A 22,806-nucleotide genomic window follows, 5' to 3' on the forward strand; every position below is an offset into this window, starting at 1 on the left:
TAGTCAGATGCAGGGGCCAAGGTTTGATCCTGGCATTTTAGTACCCCTGGGGTGCACTAAAATGGCTATTGAGGCTGGGTGTGGTGACCTGCGCCTATAATCCCAGCACTTGGGAGGTTGAAAACAGAATCACTGAGTCCAGTCTGTATAGTAAGACCCTGTAAACCCTATACTAAGTACAAAAAAAAAAGAAAAGAAAAGAAAAAAGAAAAAAAAATGTTCTGCCTTCAGTAAATGAACCCAAAAGCCCTGAAGTTGGGTTAGGGGTGTCTTTGCTTTCAGCATTGTTCAGGGACTTGGGCTGGTGGAGGCTGTGCTATCTTTAACACGTGCCTCCATTTAGGGCCTCAGCATTATAAGCAAGAGCTCCTGTATCCATCTAGTGGTTGGGAAAGAGAGCAAGAAAATTGTGTGGGAGGAATTTATGGGCCAAGCCTTCTAGTGATGTGACTTAAGCATTCCATTGGTCAGAACACCTGCCATGCTTAATTAGAGGAGAACAATTGGGAAAAAAAGAAGTGGTGAACAACTAGTTTGACTCTGCTGAAGATGAGAATTATATTAAGCCTAAATAAAGACTTAATATAAATAATAAAGCCTCATCCAGTATGAGGCAGCCTTAAGCCCAGCATTGCACACTCAATCCCAACACCACATCCCTAATCTCAGCATCACATTCCCTAGATCCAGCCTAGATACAGGCAGTGACAATGGAGATTGAACCCAGGGCTTTTCATGTGAACTCCACCACTGAATTGTCTTCCACCCACTTTTGAAGAATCTTACTTATCTTTTGTTTGTCTTGTTTGTTTTTAGAGACAGGTTCTAATTGTGTAGTTCAAGCTGGCCTTCACCCCACTACAGAGCCCAGGTTGGTCTTGAACTCATGGCAGTCCTTCTGCCTCAGCCTCCTAAATGTTGAGGTTACAGGTGTGCACCACCACACCCTGCATGAATTGTCTGTAGTTTACCACTATATTTACCACTCTATATTTTGGTAACCTTAAAATAGTAACAAAGTTTCATGTTCTATGTTCTACTGTGTGAAAGCTATATGATCTACAAGTATTTGAAAAAAGTGGCTGGTAAAACTCTAGTTCAGGAATTTTTTTAGAGTTGGTGCTTGGGTAATCTTTATCTGTCTGTCTGTCTGTCTGTCTGTCTGTCTGTCTGTCTGTCTTTTCTTTACTTTTTTGCGGAACTGGGGAATGAACTCAGACCTTGTGCTTGCCAGGCAAGCACTTACTCTACTGAGCCATCTCCCCGGATGGCTTTACTTTTCAATCTTAATTGATCTCTCAGGCTTTGTCTTTCTTTAGCTAACTTTTGTGCTTTTTGTTGTAAAGAATAGGAAACTACTACTTAAGCCTGTGCTAGTAAATAGAAGTTAGTGTATGTTAACAGACATCTTCCTGGGCTTTAAGTAGTATGCAGCCAATCCTTATGTAAGGGAGGGATCAAGGCAGATCATTTCTCTCACAAGTTTTTGTTTCTCTTGTGTATTATGTACTGTTCTTTTCCTTTGTCAGGCTTCCTTCTGGCTCCCTTTTTCCTACTAGTTTTTTAAAAATAGTTTTTATTTTATAATATTAATTTATTTTTATTATTACTACTACTACTACTACTACTACTACTACTACTGTGTGCTTGCCAGGCAGATGCTTAGGTTGCTGAGCTACATCACTGGCCCATTTCCTACTACTTTTAAAGGGTACCTGAAACTCCATAGTAACTGGTGGTTTAAACAACTATGCTGCTCTCTTACCTCAACTCTGACCCTTTCAGTTTACTAGTTCTCTTTGTTCAGATGTCAATAGTTGAATTGGATCAAATTATTTTTGTTAATTAGGCTACACTGTTTGTAGGTCTCACAAATACCTTGATAGACTCCTTTTGGGCAGCTTTTACCTCCTTGCTTAAATGAATGGTCAGTGGGAGGGAAGCTGGTCTGTGAGGATTACTGAGAAGCAACTTCGGCCATTGACAGATTTTCTGGGAAGAGGGATGATTATAATGTTTAGATAGGCATCAGAATTTTGTCTAGTATGATAATGCTTTATCATTTTCCAAGAAAAGCAAAACATAACATGTTTCCCATTGATTTTATTTGTTTGTTTTTTTGAGACAGAATCTCAGTGTACAGTTTATGTTGGCCTCAAATTTGCTGCATCACCCAGACTAGCCCTGAACTCACAGTGATCCTCCTGCTTTTCAGCCTCCTGAATGCTGGGATTACAGGAGTGTGCCACGCTACCTGGCTTCCCATTGATTTTCCTAGTATTCTCAAATACTTGACCTTAGACTTGTTTATTTATGAGCTTCTGTCCTTTAGACCCCACCTAGAGATTCTATTTCGGTAAATTTAGGTGCAGTCTGGACCTGTAAGAGGTTCCTAGATGTATTGGCAGTGGTGGCATATGCCTGTGATCCCAGCCCTGAGGAGTTTGAGGCAGGAGGATCGTAAGTTTAAGGCCAGCCTAGGCTACATAGTGAGTTCCTGGCCAAGCTAAACTATGTACTAAGATCCTGTCTCAAAAAAACAAAACAAAACAAAACAAAACAAAACATAAGGTCCCTAAATGTGTCAGGTACACAAGAGATCTGGAGTTACAGAAATGGAGTTTCTGTTATCTATTTCATAAACTTTGTTAGGCATTGTCATTTCAGATTTATATGTTTAATTTATTTACTTATTGATATGTTCTCTGAGTGTTTGAATGTTTATGAAATCATTTTTGGAAGAGCTATATAACTTTTCCTTCCTAGTTTCAATAACTGAAAGACATGAATTTAACAGAGCTCTATTGGACTGAGATGTAGTCCATTACCACCTTTTAAAAATTATTATTCTTTCCTCTTTTTTTAACATTCTTTTTAAATTTTCTTGCATTTTTTATTTTTTAAAGATTTATTTATTTGGTACAGGGTCTCAGACTCATACCAATCCTCCTGTCTCAGCCTGCCTAGTACTGGGATAACAGGCATGTACCACCACATCCAGTTTCAGTGGCCAGCATGATGCAGGACCCACATGGCATGTGGTACTAGGGATTGAACCCAGGTCCTTGTGCTTGCCAGGCAGGTGCTTAGAATGACAAGCTATTTCCCCGGCCCGACCACCTTTTTTTAACGTATAATTTTTATGCAGTTGAACTACAACTCCCAGCAGGCAGTACTGCCTGAGACTTTATCTCCTGAGTCCTCAGCGATCGATTATAGTTCTCTGTGATATAGTGTGTTATCTCTTGAAGCCTGTATTCTGTACAAGCATACATGTTGCCTTTTTCCACAAGTTACTTCAAATTAAGTCTTCTGGTGGCAGAAAAAGAGGTTTCAAAGGTGGAGGATGTGTTAACTACTGAGTTCTACTTCTTAGCCTGGTTCTTTTGCCTTATATCTAGTGGAAATTCTACCAGTTATAAGTTACAAATTATAGTTTGAGTTGGAGAGCCTAATTTAATCAACAGCTAGGCAACCATTTCAAATGGAAAGCTTTTTAATGCAAATACTTATACCTACAATATAAAACTAATCCCAGGACATTGGTTTGAAATGTATGCTTACAGTACATATATGTGGACACTATGTAAAACTGTAACACCTTTTTTTTGAGACAGGGTCTCGCTATGCAGTTTAGTCTGGCCTTATGCTCACTTTTTTGTAGCTCCCAGGTTGGTTTTGAACTCACAAAGATCATCCTTTTTCAACCTCCCAAGTGTTGGTATTGTAGGTATGCACCACCATGCCTGGTTCCTGTCTGGTACAGTGTCTCACTATGCAGCTCTGACTCATAGTGATCCTTCTATTTGAGCCTGCCCAGTGCTGGGATTACAGGCCTGCGCCTCCATGCCTGGTTTCAGTGGCTGGTACCTTATGTGGTACTAGGGAACAAACCTGGTCCTTGTGCTTGCCAGACAGGCGCTTATGCCACTGTGCTATCTTCCCAGCTGTAATACTAATCTTGATTTTCACATTTTTTAAAATTGGAAATATTAATATAAATGTTTTTCTTTGAGGTTTTTTTTTTGACTTATTTATAGCTTTTTCATTCCATTGTTTAATTCCAAACATGTTAAAAATATAGATGTGTACTCTTAAAAAACTAAAATCTTCTTGTCTTTCATTCATTTATGGGTAGAGTAAGTTCATGTAAAAGAGCTACACCTCTTCTATAAAGAAGCTTTCATGTCTGAGCCCTTATCAATGAAATATAGATTAGTTGCCTCCCTGAATCAAAGAAATAGGCACACATAGACCTGTTCTTAAATTAGTTTACATGCTTTTTTTTTTTTGCAGTTGAATTTCTAATTATGCAATTATTTTTTCTCTTTTTCTTGACAGTAATCCCGTGGATTTGAGTAATCCAGCCATTATAAGCTCTACTCCCAAATTTCAGGAACAGTTCTTAAATGTGAGCGGAATGCCTCAAGAATTGAATCAGTATCCCTGCCTTAAACATCTGCCTCAAATATTTTTTCGTGCCATGCGTGGAATCAGCTGTCTAGTGGATGCATTTTTAGGTGAATTTTGTGTATACTACTGGGTATTTCAAGAGCCTGCATTTAAATAACTTTTAAGTCTAATTTCAGTTTTTAAAAATTTATTTTTTTTTGTATTTATTTATTTATTTGTGTGTGTGTGTGTGTGTGTGTGTGTGGCCAGCTCAGCCCACCAGGGGGCAGGGCTGGCTGGCATGTGGTACTGGGGATTGAACTGCGGTCCCTGTGCTTTGCTAAGCTTGTTCTAAGTAGGTGCTTTAGACTACTGAGCCATCACCAGCCCTTAAGTCTAATTTTAGGAGAAATTATGAAACTTCAAAGGAAAAGATAAATAGATTTGATGACAACACACTGGGAAAGATTGTTTGCAACAAATATAATAGAGAATTATTTTGTCTTTGTATAAATAGATCAAACAATATGCTATGAAAAAGAATACTAGATACAAGGACAAAGGGTAAAAATAATTTGCAAAAAGTGCTCATCCTTATTATCCAAGAAAATGCAGATTATAATGCACTAGAAACTATTTTCATGTGTGTCATTAGAAAGTAAATTTTAATGATATACATACCTCAGGTTCTAAGGATTAAACCCAGGGAACACTGAGCTGCATTCCCAAACCTTTTACAGATTTATTTTAAGCACTAGGCTGGCCTTGAATTTATAATCTTTCTGCCTTGTTCTCATGATTAACAGAAATTACAGGTGTGTGCCTCTGTGCCCTACATGGATGTTTCTAAAACATTTATAGTTATTTATATATTATGTAACAAGCTTGATAGTTCTGATTACATTTGGTGTCATATAACAACTAAAAGCCCCCATGGGTTAAATAAGAGTTTATTTTCACACATATATGAAGTCAGGTCCAGATAACACAGGGCTATTGTAGTTCTGTTCCCTGAGGGATAAGAAACCCTTCTGTTTGGCGACTCTTCATCCTTTTTCCACTGTTTGCTGGGCTGTGATGGCTGAGTGAGTTCTCACTGTTTTGTCTGGGAGTTGGAAAGAAATGAGAATGTGTATCTCACGGTCCTTTTAAGGAGATTTCTTAGAAAATCTGCCCAGTCATCACCTACTTTTCTGTGGTTATAAAATGGCCACATCTAGTTGGAAGAGAGGCATGAAAATGTTATTTATTTTTATTTTTATTTTTTAAAATTTTATTTATTTACGTGTGTGTGTGTGTGTGTGTGTGTGTGTGTGTGTGTGTGGCCAGCTCAGCCCACCAGGGGGCGGGGCTGGCTGGCATGTGGTGCTGGGGGATCGAACAGCGGTCCCTGTGCTTTGCTAAGCTTGTTCTAAGTAGGTGCTTTAGACCACTGAGCCATCTTACCAGCCCAAAAATGTTATTTATTGTGGGTAACTGTGTCCAGCTAAAATTTGTGTTCTGTCACACAGATAAAAATAATATATGGATATTGGGAGATAAATAGTAGTCTGTTATAGTATATCCCAGTCTTTCAAAAATATTGCTTATGGAAGATTTTCTGGTCAGATAATATTTTTCTTGTGTTTGTTTTTTGTTTTTGGCTATGTTGGGAACTACAGATAAAAATAATATATGGATATTGAAAGATAAATAGTGGTCTGCTATAGTATGTCCTAGTCCTTCAAAAATATTGCTTGTGGAAGATTTTCTGGTCAAATATTATTTTTCTTTGTGTTTGTTTTTTGTTTTTGGCTATGTTGGGAATTAAAATCTAAGGCATTGCACAGTCGATACAAGTGTTCTACCATCACCTACTCCCCTACCCTAATCACATACTTGACTGTGAAGAATAACTTAATTTCTTTTTTTTCTTAAGGTATTTCTAGACCCAGGTCAGACAGTGCTCCCCCAACACCTGTGAATAGATTAAGTATGCCTCAAAGTACTGCAGTCAGTACTACCCCACCACATAACCGGAGGCACCGGGCTGTTACTATGAATAAGGCCACCATGAAGACAAGCACAGTAAGAACTTTTTCTTTTTTTGTGTGTCTTTTTGAGACAGGGCTTCACTGTGCAGTTCGGCTGGCCTTTAACTCACTTTGCAGCTTGAGCCTGGCCTCCAGCTAGGAGCAGTCTTCCTGCCTCAGCTTTCTGAGTGCTGGGATTACTCTCATGTACCACCATGCCTACCCTAGAACTTTCATTACCATATTTAGACTGTATAAAGTTGGCTCTTTAATTTGCTATTCTTTTTAGAAAAGCAGTCCTTCTGTTTTCTCAAGCCTTTCAAAGGTATGGTTGTACTGTTGTGCTCTCTTAATAGGTTAGTACTGTTCATGCCTCAAAAGTCCAGCATCAGAGCTCCTCAACCTCTCCTCTGTCGAGTCCAAATCAGACTAGTTCAGAACCACGGCCACTTCCTGCCCCTCGGAGACCAAAGGTTAACAGCATCTTGAATCTCTTTGGATCATGGTTATTTGATGCAGCATTTGTTCACTGTAAACTTCATAATGGGATAAACAGAGACAGCAGCATGACTGGTAAATATTGCCCAAGAAATATTTTATCATTTTTTTCCTTTTCTTTTTTTTCCCTTTTAAATTTTTCCTACCTGCAAGATTAATATGTATCTTTAAAAGCTTTGTTTCTGACCAAGCAGTATCTCCTGCTTAACCCCTTCCAGCTGAAGTAAAAAAGAACCCTTTCGAAGTTTTCTACCTATCCCTTTAATGTATATTCTAGAAGGTTTGGCCTTTTGTCTGATTTTATTAGATGTACTTCAGGTTGACCACTTTTGTTCAATCAAATTCCTTTCAGTAGGTGATCTGGAAGTTCCCTTCATGTCAGCCAGGGTAATTATATTAAATGATGAATTAAAGATTCTGACTGGAAATGAACCAGAGAGGCATTTTTTTTTATTTTTGACAGCTAGTCAATCATTGGTACACGTGTAAATGAACAGTTGTCTGCTTCACAGTAGACACTCAACCTCTCTGGGTTTAGGATAGAGGACTTTCTTTTGAGGAAACATTTGGAAAATATCATTTATTTTGTAACTTAATAAGACTGGTAGAGAATTAATAACTCAATTCTGATATCTTCATTTAGATTTTATTGTAGAAATGAAACTGTTTACATAATATCTTGTATTTTTTCATCTGACCATTATACTTAGAGATAGTGACATAGGATATAGCTTGGATAAAGGAATAGTACAGAATAATTGAATATTTATGGTATGTTTTGTACAGTTGAATAATAATGACTGGCGTTTTTTGAGTTGCCATTGTTATGTGCCAGGCACTATGATTATGCATTCATGAATGTATTGGTTGTTTGGTAAGAAAGCACTTTTCTGCTGCATTTGGAAGTAGATGGAGATAAAAAAAAATTGTCTGATTTCATTAGTTTTTTGTAGTTCTAGGAAGAATATTAGTTCCAGGGGTAAACTAATGTAATGGCCATAGGATGTGGATTTTCTCTCAGAAGTGCCTTCATAGCTATTATGTATAATGTCAAGATGAAAATCTGTGTCTGTGATTATTATATACATATTTTGGAGGTTCTTATAAATCATTAAGTAATTTAGAAAAGTTACAAATGTAAGGATTTTCAGACATATAATTTAAGATTGTGTGAGTGAGTTTAGGGATTCCTTTGTTTACTCTATTTTGTTGAAATTTATATACTTTATTTTCTACCATTTCCGTGTTATAATTTTATTCACGAATTTGAAAGTAGTATTTATGGTTAAATGTGTTTGCAATGTCTAAATGAAAAGTTTTAAAAACCACTTTTGAGTTGTATTTTTTGTTTATGTACTTTATATTTTGAGTTTTCTGAACCATGTTTATTTTCTAGAATGTGTTAGTAGTTTTTATTTTTTTAAAGGAATAATTCTTACAACGTAGCTTTGGAGTATAGAGCAGTTGACACTGGAATCCCTGAATAGCTTGGCTAGCCTGCTGCTTTGTTGGTGGGCTTGCTGAAAGGGAGGTTAAAGAGCTTTCTATCTCTAGGTATCTCTAGGCAATTTGTAACAGCTTTTCTCACCCTCCTTACATCAGAAGATAGAAAACAAAGTTTAAATCATATATGAGCAACATCTTTTAACTGATCATTTTCCTTGGTGTGATAAGGATAGCAGCACTTCTCCTCCTCACTGTTTTGGAGATGATAAAGGCTGCTACATTACCCAGGAGATAAGAAGTCTCTACAAAGTAGAAGGGGTTATAGAGTACTGTGGCATCCCACTGTTGAGGTCAGGATTTGCGGGGTTGCTGGGTATACTGTTTTCTTAGTACTGGCTGTCATCAAGGAATTCTGTCCCACAGTTCACCTTTAACTTAAAGGTCCCTTGAAATAGTTAGCTTTCAGTTTATGTGATAGTACACTGTGCTTTGTGAAAATAATATTGAGCTGGGAAGGGTTAATGAACTAAAATTTTTAATGCACATTATAGACAGTTCTCAATTCTCTAGCTGTGTAACTTTCTTTGTTCATTGTTTTGCATGATACAGAAATCAATTTTGGACCTGAATGCAGTTTCCTATGTTTTTGAACTAGCTTGTGGTATCGTAAAACTTTAAATTTAACCTTTAAAAAGCTAAAAAGCTTCTTAATTTGTTGTAAAATTTCACCATCTTTAAAGTATTTTATAATTACTGCTGTCCTTTGATTTGTTTCCATTTATTTCTATTATCTTGCAGCATCTTTTATCCAAATTCTTCTTTCTTATAAATCTTGTAAGTAGGAACCAGAAGCTTCTCTTTAATTGCAGTCATGTTTTTATTTTTTCATAATTCATTAAAAATTCTGATTGTCATTGTCTCTTGTAGTTTTTGCACTTGGGAAGAAAAATACTTTTCTGTGTTTTGAATGGGGAAGATTGTTGGCAAAAGCAAATTGATCTGCCTGAATCAGTCCCATTATTTCTTGTATACTAGTCTGGTCATGTCATGAATTCCAGGACTTTGCACTAACTGTGTTTTGGCTTTTTTTTTTTTTTTTTTTTAAGCTTTAAGCTTATTTTTATACAGATTTAGTGTTTGATTTGTATGCATTCTGCATGTAGTGTTTTTCAAATGTATTATTGCTGGATAGTATATTCAGGACTAAAAATGGCTCATGGGAAGTTGCATAAAGATTCTTGACTGCATTCTATTAAACCTTTTATTACAAAACAATTAATCATTTTATATAGAGTGATAAAAGATTTCCAAGTGATTTTCTGATACACTATGAAATCTTTTGTTAAAAATAAAGCAACTTTCGAAGGGCTTCTGTTTCAGTGACAATGGATGACCATGATAATCTTTCTTACCAAACTAATTTTCTGACTTATCAACCTCAAGTTAGCTGCCGTCTGTAGTTGTTAAAATTCATTCTCATTTGCTTGGTTGGGCAATTCTTTGGTGTGTGTTTTGGAGTTGGGTGGGTGCTGGGAATGCTCTCTTTCTCCCTGCCCATTTCTCATCCTGACCTTGCCCTCTCCCTAAAGTATACAAACTGGCATGGGGATGCCCATTTAATGACAGTGTCCATCTGGGTTAATATATAAATTTTAGTAACAATTTTTCGTAATGAATGTTTAAACATCATTCTATAGGGCGAGAAAAAAAAAAACCCAAAAATAAAAGCCAAATTGTACATTATATATCTGTATGTTGAATACAGATATATATAGAAATAATAATCTGATCAAAAATTCAGTTGAAAATACTTCATGTAGAACCTATTAAACTGATAATGCCACTGCAAATTGTTACCCATTTTCAAAGAAGATTTCAGAGAGCCCTTTAAAAAAAAAAAGATGGTTGCTAATGAAAAGCATTATTGGATTCTATTCAAGTAGCTATTTATAATGATACCAATATTTGATCTTTGTGTCCAGGGTCCCATGAGCCTGTGTGGCATATTGATAAATGTAATAAAACCCTCCTTTTCTCTCCCCAGCCATTACAACTCAAGCTAGCATGGAGTTTCGACGGAAAGGGTCACAAATGTCCACAGACACCATGGTTTCCAACCCTATGTTTGATGCAAGTGAATTTCCTGATAACTATGAAGCAGGAAGAGCTGAGGCTTGTGGGACACTGTGTAGGATTTTTTGTAGCAAGAAGACTGGAGAAGAGATACTGCCAGCTTATTTATCCAGGTCTTAGAATTTTTTATTTTCCATGTATAGTTTTGATAGTAAAACACTATTGTAGCATGGCTTGGTAGGCTGAATTGATAAGTAAATGCTGGTTTGAGATACCTATAAATGTCTATGCATGCTTGAATTTTTTTTTTTTTTTTCTTCTTTCTTTCTTTGTGCTACTGGGGATTGAACTCAGGACCCTGCGCTTGCCAGGCAAGCACTTATTCTACTGAACTGTCTCCCCAGCCCTTGAAATTTGTTTGATTTTTTCCATTTTATTTGCCTCATCAAATTTGGTAAAGACCTTTAAGACTTTGAGTTTTATTCTATTCTACTTGAATTTTATTAATTATGGAGAGATTTAGAAGGATCACAGTTACTATTAATACATTTTTAGCACAGTATTAGATACTATGGACAGTTCAGCTATAAATCCTGCCCTGTTGGAGTTAATTTTCTGAAATCACCAAACTCATGTAAACAAGTAACAGCAAGAATAAGTTTCCAGGAGAGAGGCACAGGTAAAAGGTCTATAGGAATTCAGAGGAAGAAACAGTACACACTTATTCAAGAGTGTTTGGGAAAGAGTTATGTAAGGATAGATAATTGTGTTTGGTTTATAAAGAATGGGTAGTATTTTAGAAAGACAGGGTGGGATTGTTTAATCCAAATCTGGATAAGCATCTTTGAATGGCTCTGCCATCTATTCAGCTGCTCAGCCAGAAGCTAGGAGTCATTTGAAATTTCATCCTCTCTATCTTTAGTTGATCAGCTTTTGTCTTCTACTTAACCCTCTTTCTGATTTCTCTTAGACTTTCTCATAGACCTCAGACTTTCTTACTTTTCTCCTAAATGAACTTCTATTGGCCTCCTTTTTTCTTTTTTAATTCTACTTTGCTCTTCTTAGCTCATCATTCACAAAGCTACTAAAGTGAGGTTAATATCAACCAGACCATCATAATAGATACAGGTGTATGTGCTAGATTCTCAGAAGAGATTAAATTGATTTAAGTGAAAGGAAATTTAGAAGTATATGTAGTGAAAAAACATATTCAAGGAACTATTCAAGGATATCTTAATCATGTGCTCTTGGCTTTAAGAAAAACTCTTACAATCACATTAAAGGCAAAAGGAAGAAGTTACAAGAAGCTGGTGAAACTTAACGAAGTCTAAGATCAGGAAGTGCAGCAAGACCTTACAATGAGTAGGATCCAAGGATTGGAAATGTTCAAGTACCAAAACGACTTGCCTCTTTGCTGTTTCTCTGTTTTTGTCTTCCAGAAGTATTTCATTTTTCTCTCTATAGATTACTTTCTTAATGTAATGTGCTTTTAATTTCCTAATTTTTATAACCTTGGCCTAGGTGGCTACAGTAGTCAGTTAGCATCTCTGTAACCTAGTTTCAGATTCTTGGTGAAGAGCATCTGATAAATTACATCTCTCTGGTCTAGTCAGCTTTCACTGTGAGGATGACTCCCTCTATGGAGGGGACTCATGTTTTAGGAAGTAGACTGTATCCTGTAGCAATATTCCAAGTGATATCAACAGCAATAAAGTAGGCTGTGGCTATGAGCTTTCTCTTTGGGCCATAATACTGGGTGGTGGTAGTATGGCAGACTAAAAGAACAGATTTGTGAGAGGGCAAATGAAGGATTTGATTTTGATCTTGTTGAATTATAAAATACTGCACAGTTTTACTGTCATGGAATTTGTTTCAGTAACTCTGCCAGCTTATTGATAAGTACTGCAGTTATTTGTTTTATTTTGTGATTGTTGCCTCATGTGCAGGGACCTATAACTTCGAGTTACAAAGATTAAACTTTAAGAAGGTATGATAGACAAGAATCTTTTTCTTAATTAGGAAAAATGATTTGTTTCTTACTGTATATGACTCTGAACTGTTTGAATTCCAGTAATATCTTTTAAAGGATAAGGATAGTGAAGAGTGAAAAAGACTTTGAGATGACTGTGTAGAAAATATTAATAATTATGAAAACTTTTGATTAGCATTTTATTTAATTTTTTTTTCTTGCTTTCCTAGATTTTACATGCTTTTAATTCAAGGTTTGCAGATAAATGATTATGTGTGCCATCCTGTCTTGGCCAGCGTTATTCTAAACTCCCCTCCTTTGTTCTGCTGTGACTTGAAAGGGATTGATGTTGTGGTTCCTTACTTTATTTCAGCTCTTGAAACCATTTTGCCTGACAGGTAAGTTGTCATTCTGTACTAATGTATCCGTTGTCTGGTTTGGCCTGGTCTGTTTTGGTGCTTCCTTCTGTTTCCTAATGTATCTTGTCCAGTTGTCTTCATGGTCCAAGCAGACTTAGACAATATTTACTGAGTATACAGAATATCCAAAACCATTTTGGGCCTGGGGAGATGGCTCAGTGGAATAAGTGCTTCCCTGGCAAGCGTAAGAGCCTGAGTTCAATCCCTGGTTCAGCAAAAAAAAAAAAAAAAAAAAAAAAAGTTTCAACTCTGGATGCCTTTGGTACTGATGTGTCCGTGGGCTTTTCTGGTTTTTCTAGAGAGGTCAGAACAAACCTAGCCATGAAATCCTACTTGTGGAAAGTATGCTTTTTTTTTTTTGTAGTGTAGGGGATTGAAACAAGAGCTTGCCTGTGTTTGGCAAGCATTTTACCACTGCGCTACCTCCAAGCCTTGCATCTTACTTTTATTTATTTATTTACTTTTGAGACAGGGTCTTATTATAGTCCAGGGTAGAGGAACTTGTGATCCTCCTACCTCAAGGTCCCCAGAGTTGGTATTACAAGGGTGTGTCACCAGAACTGTGTTAGGCCTTGCATTTTAAGTCACAACACAGAAATCCCACTAAATTTTGATACAGTTTAGTAACAGTTTAACATAGATGTTCATACACACATACATATAAAATGTTTACGTTGTGAAAAATTGATGTATATGTTTGGCAGTAGTTAAAAATGTACTTTAGGGGCTGGGGTGATGGCTCAGTGGAATAAGCGCTTCCCTGGCAAGCACAAGAGCCTGAGTTCAATCCCCAGTTCCCAAAAAAAAAAAAAAAAAAAAGAAAAAGTACTTTAGTTAAAAAATACTAATAATCTTTTATTTTTTGGCAGAGAACTCTCAAAATTCAAAAGCTATGTAAATCCAACAGAATTAAGAAGATCCTCCATTAATATCCTACTTTCTTTGTTGCCCCTCCCTCATCATTTTGGCACAGTCAAATCTGAGGTAATATTCTATTAAGGTGTCTTTATATTCTATACTTTGTTCTTGTGTGCTAATTTAAGCCAAACAGTAGGTTTTTAATTTAAAAACCCTCATTTCAGGTGAATTAATGAAGTTCCTTGTTTCAGGTATTTCTTCTGATATACTATCAGCATGCCTTGGACTACTATTTCTCATGGTTGTAGGGTAGTAACATCTAAACACATGTTGAGTGAACTAGTAACAGACTCATCAGTGGCTAGTGTTAGACTGAGAGCCTTGCTTAGTAGATGATCTGCTTTTTGTCTGTTCCCCCATGGGTATCATGCACCATAACAGCTGATGTGAAATATGTGTTTTTTCCCTAGGTGGTCCTGGAAGGAAAGTTTAGTAATGATGACAGCTCTTCTTATGATAAACCAATAACTTTTTTGTCCCTGAAGTTGAGACTTGTGAATATACTAATAGGTGCCTTGCAAACAGAAACGGATCCCAACAACACCCAAATGATACTAGGTTTGTGGTCACAACCTTTTGTAAATGAAAACTCAGATACTGTTGGCCCTTGGCATGCTGAGGAGGCAGAGGTCAGTGATAGAAATTTAAGTCTAACACAGCTTTACTATTCAGGAGCAGAGACAAAATTTATTTGCTTTTTTTTTTTTTTTTTTTTTTTGCGGAACCGGGGATTGAACTCAGGCCCTTGTGCTTACTAGGCAAGCACTTATTCTACTGAGCCATCTCCCCAGCCACTATTTGCTTTTAATGTTAAAAAAATGTAAAGGGCTGAGATGAGGGAAAGAAACTATTTCTGTATTCTTGGTCTCTATTTGTGCTTCTGTTTTTCTTTTTCCCTATGTCTCTTGCTTCCTTTTTCCTTCCCTCTTCCTCTTTTCTCTCCCTTCTTTTCCCCTTCTTCACTATTCTCTCCTCTCTTCCCTCCCTCCTTCCCTCCTCCCCTCTCTCCTCCTGTCCCCCACCTTTCAGACAGGTTCTTACATAGTTTTTTTTTTTTTTTTGCGGAACCGGGGATTGAACTCAGATCCTTGCGTTTGCCAGTCAAGTGCTTATCCTACTGAGCCATCTCCCCGGCCCCTACATAGTTTAGATTGAACTCAAACTCAAAGCAGTCCTCCTGCCTCAGTCTCCTGTGTGTTGGGATTATAGGCATGCACCACTGTGCCTGGCTAGTCACTCTTTGATCTTTCCTTCTTTTTCTTTTCCCTCCTACCCATTAATTATATGGATGTGGTGTAATTATGGAAGCCAGGTGAGTGCCCTGCCAAGAAGAAATAGTGGAGTAATTATTTTGTGGTTCTTCTTTTCTTGTTGTTTCATCTTGCCTTCTTACACTGATTCTCTGTCTTAAATCTGTCTGCATCATTATGGCCAGTTTCAGATTTCAGGTCTTCATCACTTCACCACTTGATTGCTGCACCCATCTTTTATTGTACCTCTGACTTTTCATCAAAACCAAGGGTGTGAGCTTAGGTGCAGGTACTTAAGATACACTAGAGAAATGAGTGGCATGATTCCTACCATGAGAAAGTTTGCAAGAAATCTCATAACAGCAGAAGGTAGTGTTGATTACATGATTTGCTTTTTTTGGTAGTAATTCTATTGGAGCACAGTCATATTGATCTGTTATCTGTGGTTGCTTTTGTTCTCCAACAGGAAAGTTGACTAGTTGTGACAGAGATCAGATCATGCAAAGTCTAAAAGATTTACTTAAAAAAAGTTTACTAACTCCCACTCTACCTCTAGTCCATTTACCATATTTAATTTCATTATCTCTCACTTCTCCTCTTTGATCTTTATCCAGCTTAAATTCCATGTTCCTGGGTTTGGGTATAGCTCAGTGGCACAGGCATCTGCCTGGCAAGTGGAAGGTCCTGAGTTTGATTTCTGGTACCAAAACAAAAAGCCTCATGGTTAAATTCCATGTTTCTGAACACCAACTCTGCTTAACTTAGCTCTCTGTTTATTCCATGTTCAGATCTGAGTGTGGATAAGTCATATTACAGGGCTGGCTACCCTTTCAGACTTGTGACTATAAAATCTCAACTGACAGCTCGGACTAGTACTTGCACTAAATACCCTCATGGAATTACTTTTCTATTTCTCAACTTCACATGTTCAGCCTGTATCTGTCTTCTGCTTAGCTGTTGCTCTTGCTACATATTTCATTAAAAAAAAAAAAGTGCAGGAGATACCCCCAGACACACACCTGGTAGCTTCTTTGACTCAGTCAGGATTTGAATTGTGTTATATTGAGTGCTAGGTACCATCCGTGACTCTGGAGTATAGAAAGGAACAAAATAGAGAAAAATCTTTCTGGTGATGGCAAGGGACAAATAGCACATAAGAGTTTATTCTCCGGGGGGAGAAAATGGATGAGAGAAAGCATATGGGGATGGGTGGATGTGCCGTGGGGTAGTGGGCAGGGCTGTTCAATTTTTAATTTAATTAACAGATCACTCTGAGAAGGTGAGGGAGCCATGCGGATGCCTGGGATTGAGAGTATGCCAGGTAGAAAAGTAGGGGCTAAGTACCTGAAGCTTGTTAAAATGTTCCCCCACTTGGTCTATTCCTCATTGCCTTCTCAAGGTCCTCACTTTTCTTTCCTATCTGATCACTTTCTTCTTCACTAGATTATTTATACTGGCATAGAAATATGTACTTTTATTACTCTGCTGAAATACAACTTTCTGAATGCTTTACCTCCTCTACTTGTTGTACCCATTCTCTTCTACCCTGAAAATAAAAACACTTTGAATTTCTACTCATTTTCTTGTCTCTCGTTTTCTTTTTGGGGCAGCATTTTTGTCCCAACAGTACCACTGAGTGAACTCACATCAGAGTTTCACGTGAAAGATCTCCCACTTGTCAGAACTAATGAAAGTTGTTGTCATCTTCTCACCTGGCCATGCGACATAACACTTGGCTTCATTCACCCTGTCTCCTTACATTTTTCTTGAGGCCTCCATCATACCATACTAGCCTGATTTTAATTTTATCTCACTGGTTTTTCCTCTGTTTCCTTTACTCCCTCTTTCTGTCCTATCAGGTAGATATATTTGGGAACTTTTAAGCTCTGTTCTTATCAGTCCCATGGCTTCAAAGATCATAGATACGTGTGTTCTTCAGCCTAGTTATATTGTCTCAGTTCAGCATGTTACTAGCTAACTGCCTGGTTGATATCTCTACTTTATAGTTTGTCTGTTTCCCACATCTTTGCCCTAAATCAATTGTTCAACAATCTAGTTGCTCATCTTGGTACATGGCTTCCTCATATGTACCAGCTTATTCAAACAAGAACTACAACTCATCTATTTTTAATTCTTTTCTTCCTTAAATGCCCCACAGTTAAGTCCACTCCTAAATTCTGTTGGTACTACTTACAAAATATATCCTGATCAGCCTTACCTGTTTACTCCTAGAACCCTTCTAAACTGTTCATCTTTTAATTCCGTTGTTATCATTGCCTCCTCCCTGGTCTCTCTACTTTCTTTCTTGCTCCTTTAGTTTTTATCCTTTCCACTTGAGCCAGAATCAGTGTTCTAAAGAATATATTTGGTTATGTCATTGGTTGCTCATTACACATAGAATAAAATCCACATCCATTACCCTGATCTACAGAGAACAGACATTCTTTCTTTCCTTTTTTGATATATTTGGCTGGGGTTGGAGTCAGCATTTATTGTCTCACCTGGGTACAGCAGGGAAGGTATGGATGTGGTTTTTATTTTATTTCTAAAAGATCAGAACTTATTTGTATTATCCTTGAAATTGAGATGCTTATATCTGATCTTTCATACCAATTAAAACATCAGGGGGCCTGAGAAGATAGCTCAATAGAGTAAGTGTTTGCCTGGCAAGGGCAGAGTCCTGAGTTCAATTGTTGGTACCACCAGGAAAAAAAAAAAAAAAATCAGGCAGTGAGTACATTTTATAAAGTACAGTTTGGCTTTCCACTTTATTTTAGAAAAATACAGTTCTAAAACTTTAGGAGACAAATTAGAATTGATGAAATTCTGGAGTATCTGTTTGGACCAGCCTGGATTTATTATTAATTTTGAGGAGTTTCAGAAATGTTCATATTGTTCTTTCTTTTTTTTTGAGACAGGGTCTCACTGTGCAGTTCAGGCTGACCTTGTGCTTACTTTGTAGTCCAGGCTGGTTTCAAACTCACAATGATTTTCCTGCCTCAGCCTCCTGAGTCCTGCGATTACAGGCATGCGCCATCACACCCATCCTGCCTTATTCTTATTTCTATTCTTAACCATATGAGCCATTTTAGTGTTCTTACATCTTTTATATGTTTTAATTTTTGCTGTTGCAGGGGCAATGTTAAATATTGTTCAAGATTCTGCACTTTTAGAAGCCATTGGTTGCCAAATGGAGATGGTAAGATTATGACATGTGATCTGTCAGAGAATATCAATTTATGATTTGTCTAAGTTATTTTCCTATCTGTCCTTGAGATTTTTTTTTTTTTTTTGTTCTCGTGATTTTTAAAGACGTTTTAAATCCAGCTCATTCATTCAAAAGCATTTTTTTTTTCCTTTTTTTGAGATAGGGTCTTGCTGTGTAGTTCAAGCTAGCCTTGAACTCACTCTGTAGCCCAGGCTGGCCTCTTATGGCAGTCTTCCTGCCTCAGCCTCCTGAGTGCTAGTATTTCAGTCATGTGCCACCATACGCAGCAGAAGGACTCTTTTTTAAAAATGCCTATTCTGAGATGTTTTTTAATTATCAGTACCTTATTAGGTGTACATCAGATCCCTGAGAGTTTCTGCATTACAATAATTCCAGTTGAGGCCAGTCTTTATTTCTCAACAGTGTCATCGAAGGATGACTATAAGATCAGTGGTCTCTTTCTAGCCCCTTAGAGCAAAGTTTACAGGTCTCTGAAAATACTAATGCTTCTAAGTAGAAAAAGCTTCCCAGAGACGTTCAGTACCCTTTACTTCTATCAACAGATATAAGATCTTTATTCCCAGAGTAGAGGCTGAAGAGTGGGGAAATTAATAGGATATGTTGAGTGGATATAAGATGGGTAATCAAATTATTGACAAGGAAATTACATTCATGTCCAGTAGCTAGCTAATAATAATTTACTCATGTAGATATATTTCCATGGCAAAAGTGAGGGAAATTGTTAGCAGATTTATTACCTCCTTTCATATCAGAATTTATACTAACCATAGTACTTTGCTGTATTTTATAATATAACTACATTTTGAAGTTACTGTTAAAGATTGTATTCCTGTTCTAAAGTTTTGCTTGGGAGTCACACAGGGTGTTTTCTTTTAAGGATCCAGAGTCATTACTAGTAAGGTCTAGTAAAAAACTGAAAAAGATTCTGGGCTGGGCTTTAGTAAACAGTGCCAAAAAGACCCCATTATATACACCTGTAGTTGTCAAACCTTTTATACCCTTCAGCAGACTGTGTCTCTGTGTAAACACCATAGCAATTTTAATCTATTGTTGGTTTGTTATCTGTGTATCATTATGTGCCATTTAGTTGGTACATTCTATTTTATCAATAAAGTTTTTTAAAAAATTTTATTTATTTGTGTGTGTGTGTGTGTGTGTGTGTGTGTGTGTGTGTGGCCAGCTTAGCCCTCCAGGGGGTGGGGCTGGCTGGCATGTGGTGCTGGGGGATTGAACCATGGTCCCTGTGCTTTGTTAAGCTTGTTCTAAGTAGGTGCTTTAGACCACTGAGCCATCTCACCAGCCCTCAATAAAGTTTTTCTTCTTTCTTTTTTTTTTTTTTTTTGTGATACCAAGAATTGAACTCAGGACCCTGTGCTTGCCATGTAGCGCTTATTCTACTGAGCTATTTCCCCAGTACCCAATAAAGTTTTTAATGATTAGTCTCTGTTTATATTTGTAAACTATGACATAGCCCCAGACTACTTGATTTATTTTCATTTGACCAGGGTGGTGGAGAAAGTAACCTGAAGAGTCATAGTCGCACTAATAGTGGTATTAGTTCAGCAAGTGGTGGAAGTACAGAGCCCACAACTCCTGATAGTGAAAGACCTGCTCAAGCTCTCCTAAGGGATTATGGTAAGCCATGTTAAAAAATAAAATAAAAAGTTTACAGGATTACTTTTATTCTTAGATTTATAAAACAAAATTTTAATGTTCAAAACTTTAAAACAAAATTAAAACCCAAAATTTTATGTACTTCAGTATAATAGGATGTTTGTATAAAAAACTAAGAAAAAAACACAAATACTTAAGTTTTAGCTGCATAGCTTTTAGTATTTACCTTTGGGGTAGTTTATTAGATTTTATAGGTGATTGTAATGAGTGGCCAGGTGAAATTCCTGGATTCTTTACCAGGTTTTGGAGATATGGGTCAGATAGGATATGGGCCGTGGTCAGAGCAAGCACCACTGGAAGTGGCATCCAGTGAATCAGTGATTACAGCTTGGGAAAAGATGAGGCAATATGCAGTTGACAGGAGCTAGAGGGATATGTTCCATGAAAATTTATATATCTAGCCTACTATATATATCATTAGATTTTTCAGTCACAAATTTTAAGCAAGAGTAAGGAAACATTTTTATTTTCTGCCTTGCCAAATAAAATACTTCTCAGCAAAGCATTCTATCTATTCAGTAATGTCCTTTACCTTGGGCAGCTATTTTATGGATTCAGTCAATTTGAAGTAACTTTCTATTTTTGTATACAAATATTAAATAGTACATTGAACCTGAACATTTGTCTAACTAGATTAGTTCTTTAATTGTGAGTTTTTTAGTCATTTGAGACTAAATGAGTAATATTCATGAATTTCTGAGGCATGTTTTTATGGCTTAAGTTTGCGGTGAATATTCTTGAGGATGTCAACTAGATAAAGTAATTATAGAGGTTTTTTTTTTTTTTTTTTTTGGCCTGCTCAGCCCGCCCTAAGGATGGGGCTGGTGCAGCATGTGGTGTCAGGGATCAAACTGCAGTCCCCTGAGCCAGCCTAAACTTGCCTAAGCAGGTGCTTTAGACCACTGAGCTATCTTGCTGCCCCCATATAGATATTTAACATATATAAAAGATGGTATTTATACAGTGGCTACTTAAATTGTTATCTTACTCATTGTGTATGTAGACTTTGACATATTGTAGATTGAAATTTTTTCATTCTTTCTATACTTTTAAAGATGTTTGCATTACTGCATGTGTTCTAATAAATGTTTGAAGTGATTATTGTTTGTTTCAGCATTTTGAACTGGTGTTAGTGAGCTCTGCTTGTAATGTTGTAAAATATTTTTTACTAAGAAATCCAGATTTGTGTTAGTGTTGCATGAATGTCTCTCTTTAATGATCATTCCTTTTTCTGTTGTCACTGCCCTCTTTCTGATAGGATCCACAGGTATAATGTCCCTAAAGCTTCCTTTATAAACTCAATTTAATTTGTCCTAATCTCTTCTATTGTACTGTTAGCTAAGTAATAATGATTCAAATATAAAATTGGAAGCCAAATAAAAGCTGGCTTGTTTATTTAGTATTTTTAGAACTGTTAAAACATGTTAGAGAGTTACATGTTAAAGTGGGTTTGAAGAGGCATTGCATGTGATTTTTGATGGTTTAGACTCTACAAGCAATTTCAACAGATGCTGTAGTGTAATTTCCAGCATCTGAGAAGGCTGTGAAAATTGTTTTTATTTTTTCTTTTATAAAATCCCATGAAAATACTTGGTATCCTTTTTTTCATCATTCTTTTAATAAATGTAACTCTCTATGAATTATTAATTTAGAAATTGTCAGATGTACAGCATTACAAGAATGATATTGAAACTACCAAGTCCTGTGGTTGTCTATGTGAGAATATGTGGGCTGGGAGCTAGAAGCTGCTCTGGCCCTGAGTGGGCGCCTTATGCTCTGTCAGTCAGGCCTGGCTGGGGCTCAGGCTAGTGGGCGGGGAGCATAGCACTGTGTGGGTGCCCATTGTGCTCACTGTGGCTGCTGTGGTCTATGCCTGGTGGAATGCTGTGCTTCCTGTTACTAATGCTTAGTTGTTTTCCCTCCCTGTGGGATGTGGCATTGGGGTTATATCCTAGCTCTTAATACAGATTCAGCTGCTGGGCTCCTGATTCGCAGCATTCATCTTGTCACTCAAAGACTCAACTCCCAGTGGCGGCAAGACATGAGCATATCACTGGCAGCCCTAGAGCTCCTGTCTGGCCTGGCAAAGGTGAGGAGGACAATCCTTTTATTTTAACCCAACAGGCTTGCACTATGGCTGTTTACTCTGTGTCTGTTGGCCCCTTGGTGTAGGAATTATAGTGTTGGCCATACTCAGTATGTACCAAATTGTATGAAATTTGAGTCTCCAAGTGAAATTTTACAAAATGAATTGTACTTCTGTGAAATAGATTTACTTGACTGTGGTGGCCCATTTCTGTAATCTCAGCACTTGGAAAGTGGAGGCAGGTGGATAATGTGTTGGAGGCCACTCTGGAGTGTGTTGTGAGTTCAGGGTCAGGCTGGATTACATAGAGATTCTGTTTCAAAAATTCCAAAAAGTTTTTAAAATTAAAATAAGTTCAAAGAGTATGAGTATTTTTGCTGTAAAATTATAAGAAACAATACTTGCTATTTATTTGCATGTAATAGGATAAATGTTGATTTTATATAGAATGGTTGTTCTCAAGTATGCTAGTTGGGATTACATCTGACTACTGCCTTCCATTATCAGAGGTAAGTGAAAATGGACCATTCAGATTTATTTCACAGCTATTATTTCAGTTTTGTGAAACCTTAGAGCTAGGTGGCTGTTCACACTTTTTTTGAATTTCTTCCCATTATTCCTCCTGTCAAGGTGAAATGCATATAATGCAAAATTCACCATTTTTATATTATCGTTGGTTTGTTCATTCATTCCTTCTGTTAGTTTTTTTTTTTCCATAATGTTATTGATAAACAAATAACAATGAGACAGTTTCAAATCAAATTGGTAGGAGAGTTTCAATAATTAACAACTGCATACATTCTTCTTAGTGGTTAATTGCTGTACAAGATGTGGACTTGA

General features: G+C 37.0%; 1 protein-coding gene across 1 annotated transcript in view; it reads left to right on the plus strand.

Annotated features, from left to right (window-relative positions):
• The window catches only part of Ralgapb (Ral GTPase activating protein non-catalytic beta subunit), a 153,112-nt gene that overhangs the window by 53,790 nt on the left and 76,516 nt on the right, over window positions 1-22,806 (plus strand). The window contains exons 7-17 of the mRNA XM_012514666.2: window positions 4,342-4,520; window positions 6,311-6,459; window positions 6,761-6,977; window positions 9,147-9,182; window positions 10,393-10,594; window positions 12,621-12,788; window positions 13,679-13,793; window positions 14,138-14,285; window positions 18,112-18,176; window positions 19,712-19,841; window positions 21,836-21,969. Coding sequence (XP_012370120.1) covers window positions 4,342-4,520; window positions 6,311-6,459; window positions 6,761-6,977; window positions 9,147-9,182; window positions 10,393-10,594; window positions 12,621-12,788; window positions 13,679-13,793; window positions 14,138-14,285; window positions 18,112-18,176; window positions 19,712-19,841; window positions 21,836-21,969 — 1,543 coding nt within the window. The remainder of the gene's footprint in view (window positions 1-4,341; window positions 4,521-6,310; window positions 6,460-6,760; window positions 6,978-9,146; window positions 9,183-10,392; window positions 10,595-12,620; window positions 12,789-13,678; window positions 13,794-14,137; window positions 14,286-18,111; window positions 18,177-19,711; window positions 19,842-21,835; window positions 21,970-22,806) is intronic.

Source organism: Octodon degus, unplaced genomic scaffold (genome assembly GCF_000260255.1).
Source record: "Octodon degus isolate 3935 unplaced genomic scaffold, OctDeg1.0 scaffold00037, whole genome shotgun sequence".
NCBI lineage: Eukaryota > Metazoa > Chordata > Mammalia > Rodentia > Octodontidae > Octodon > Octodon degus.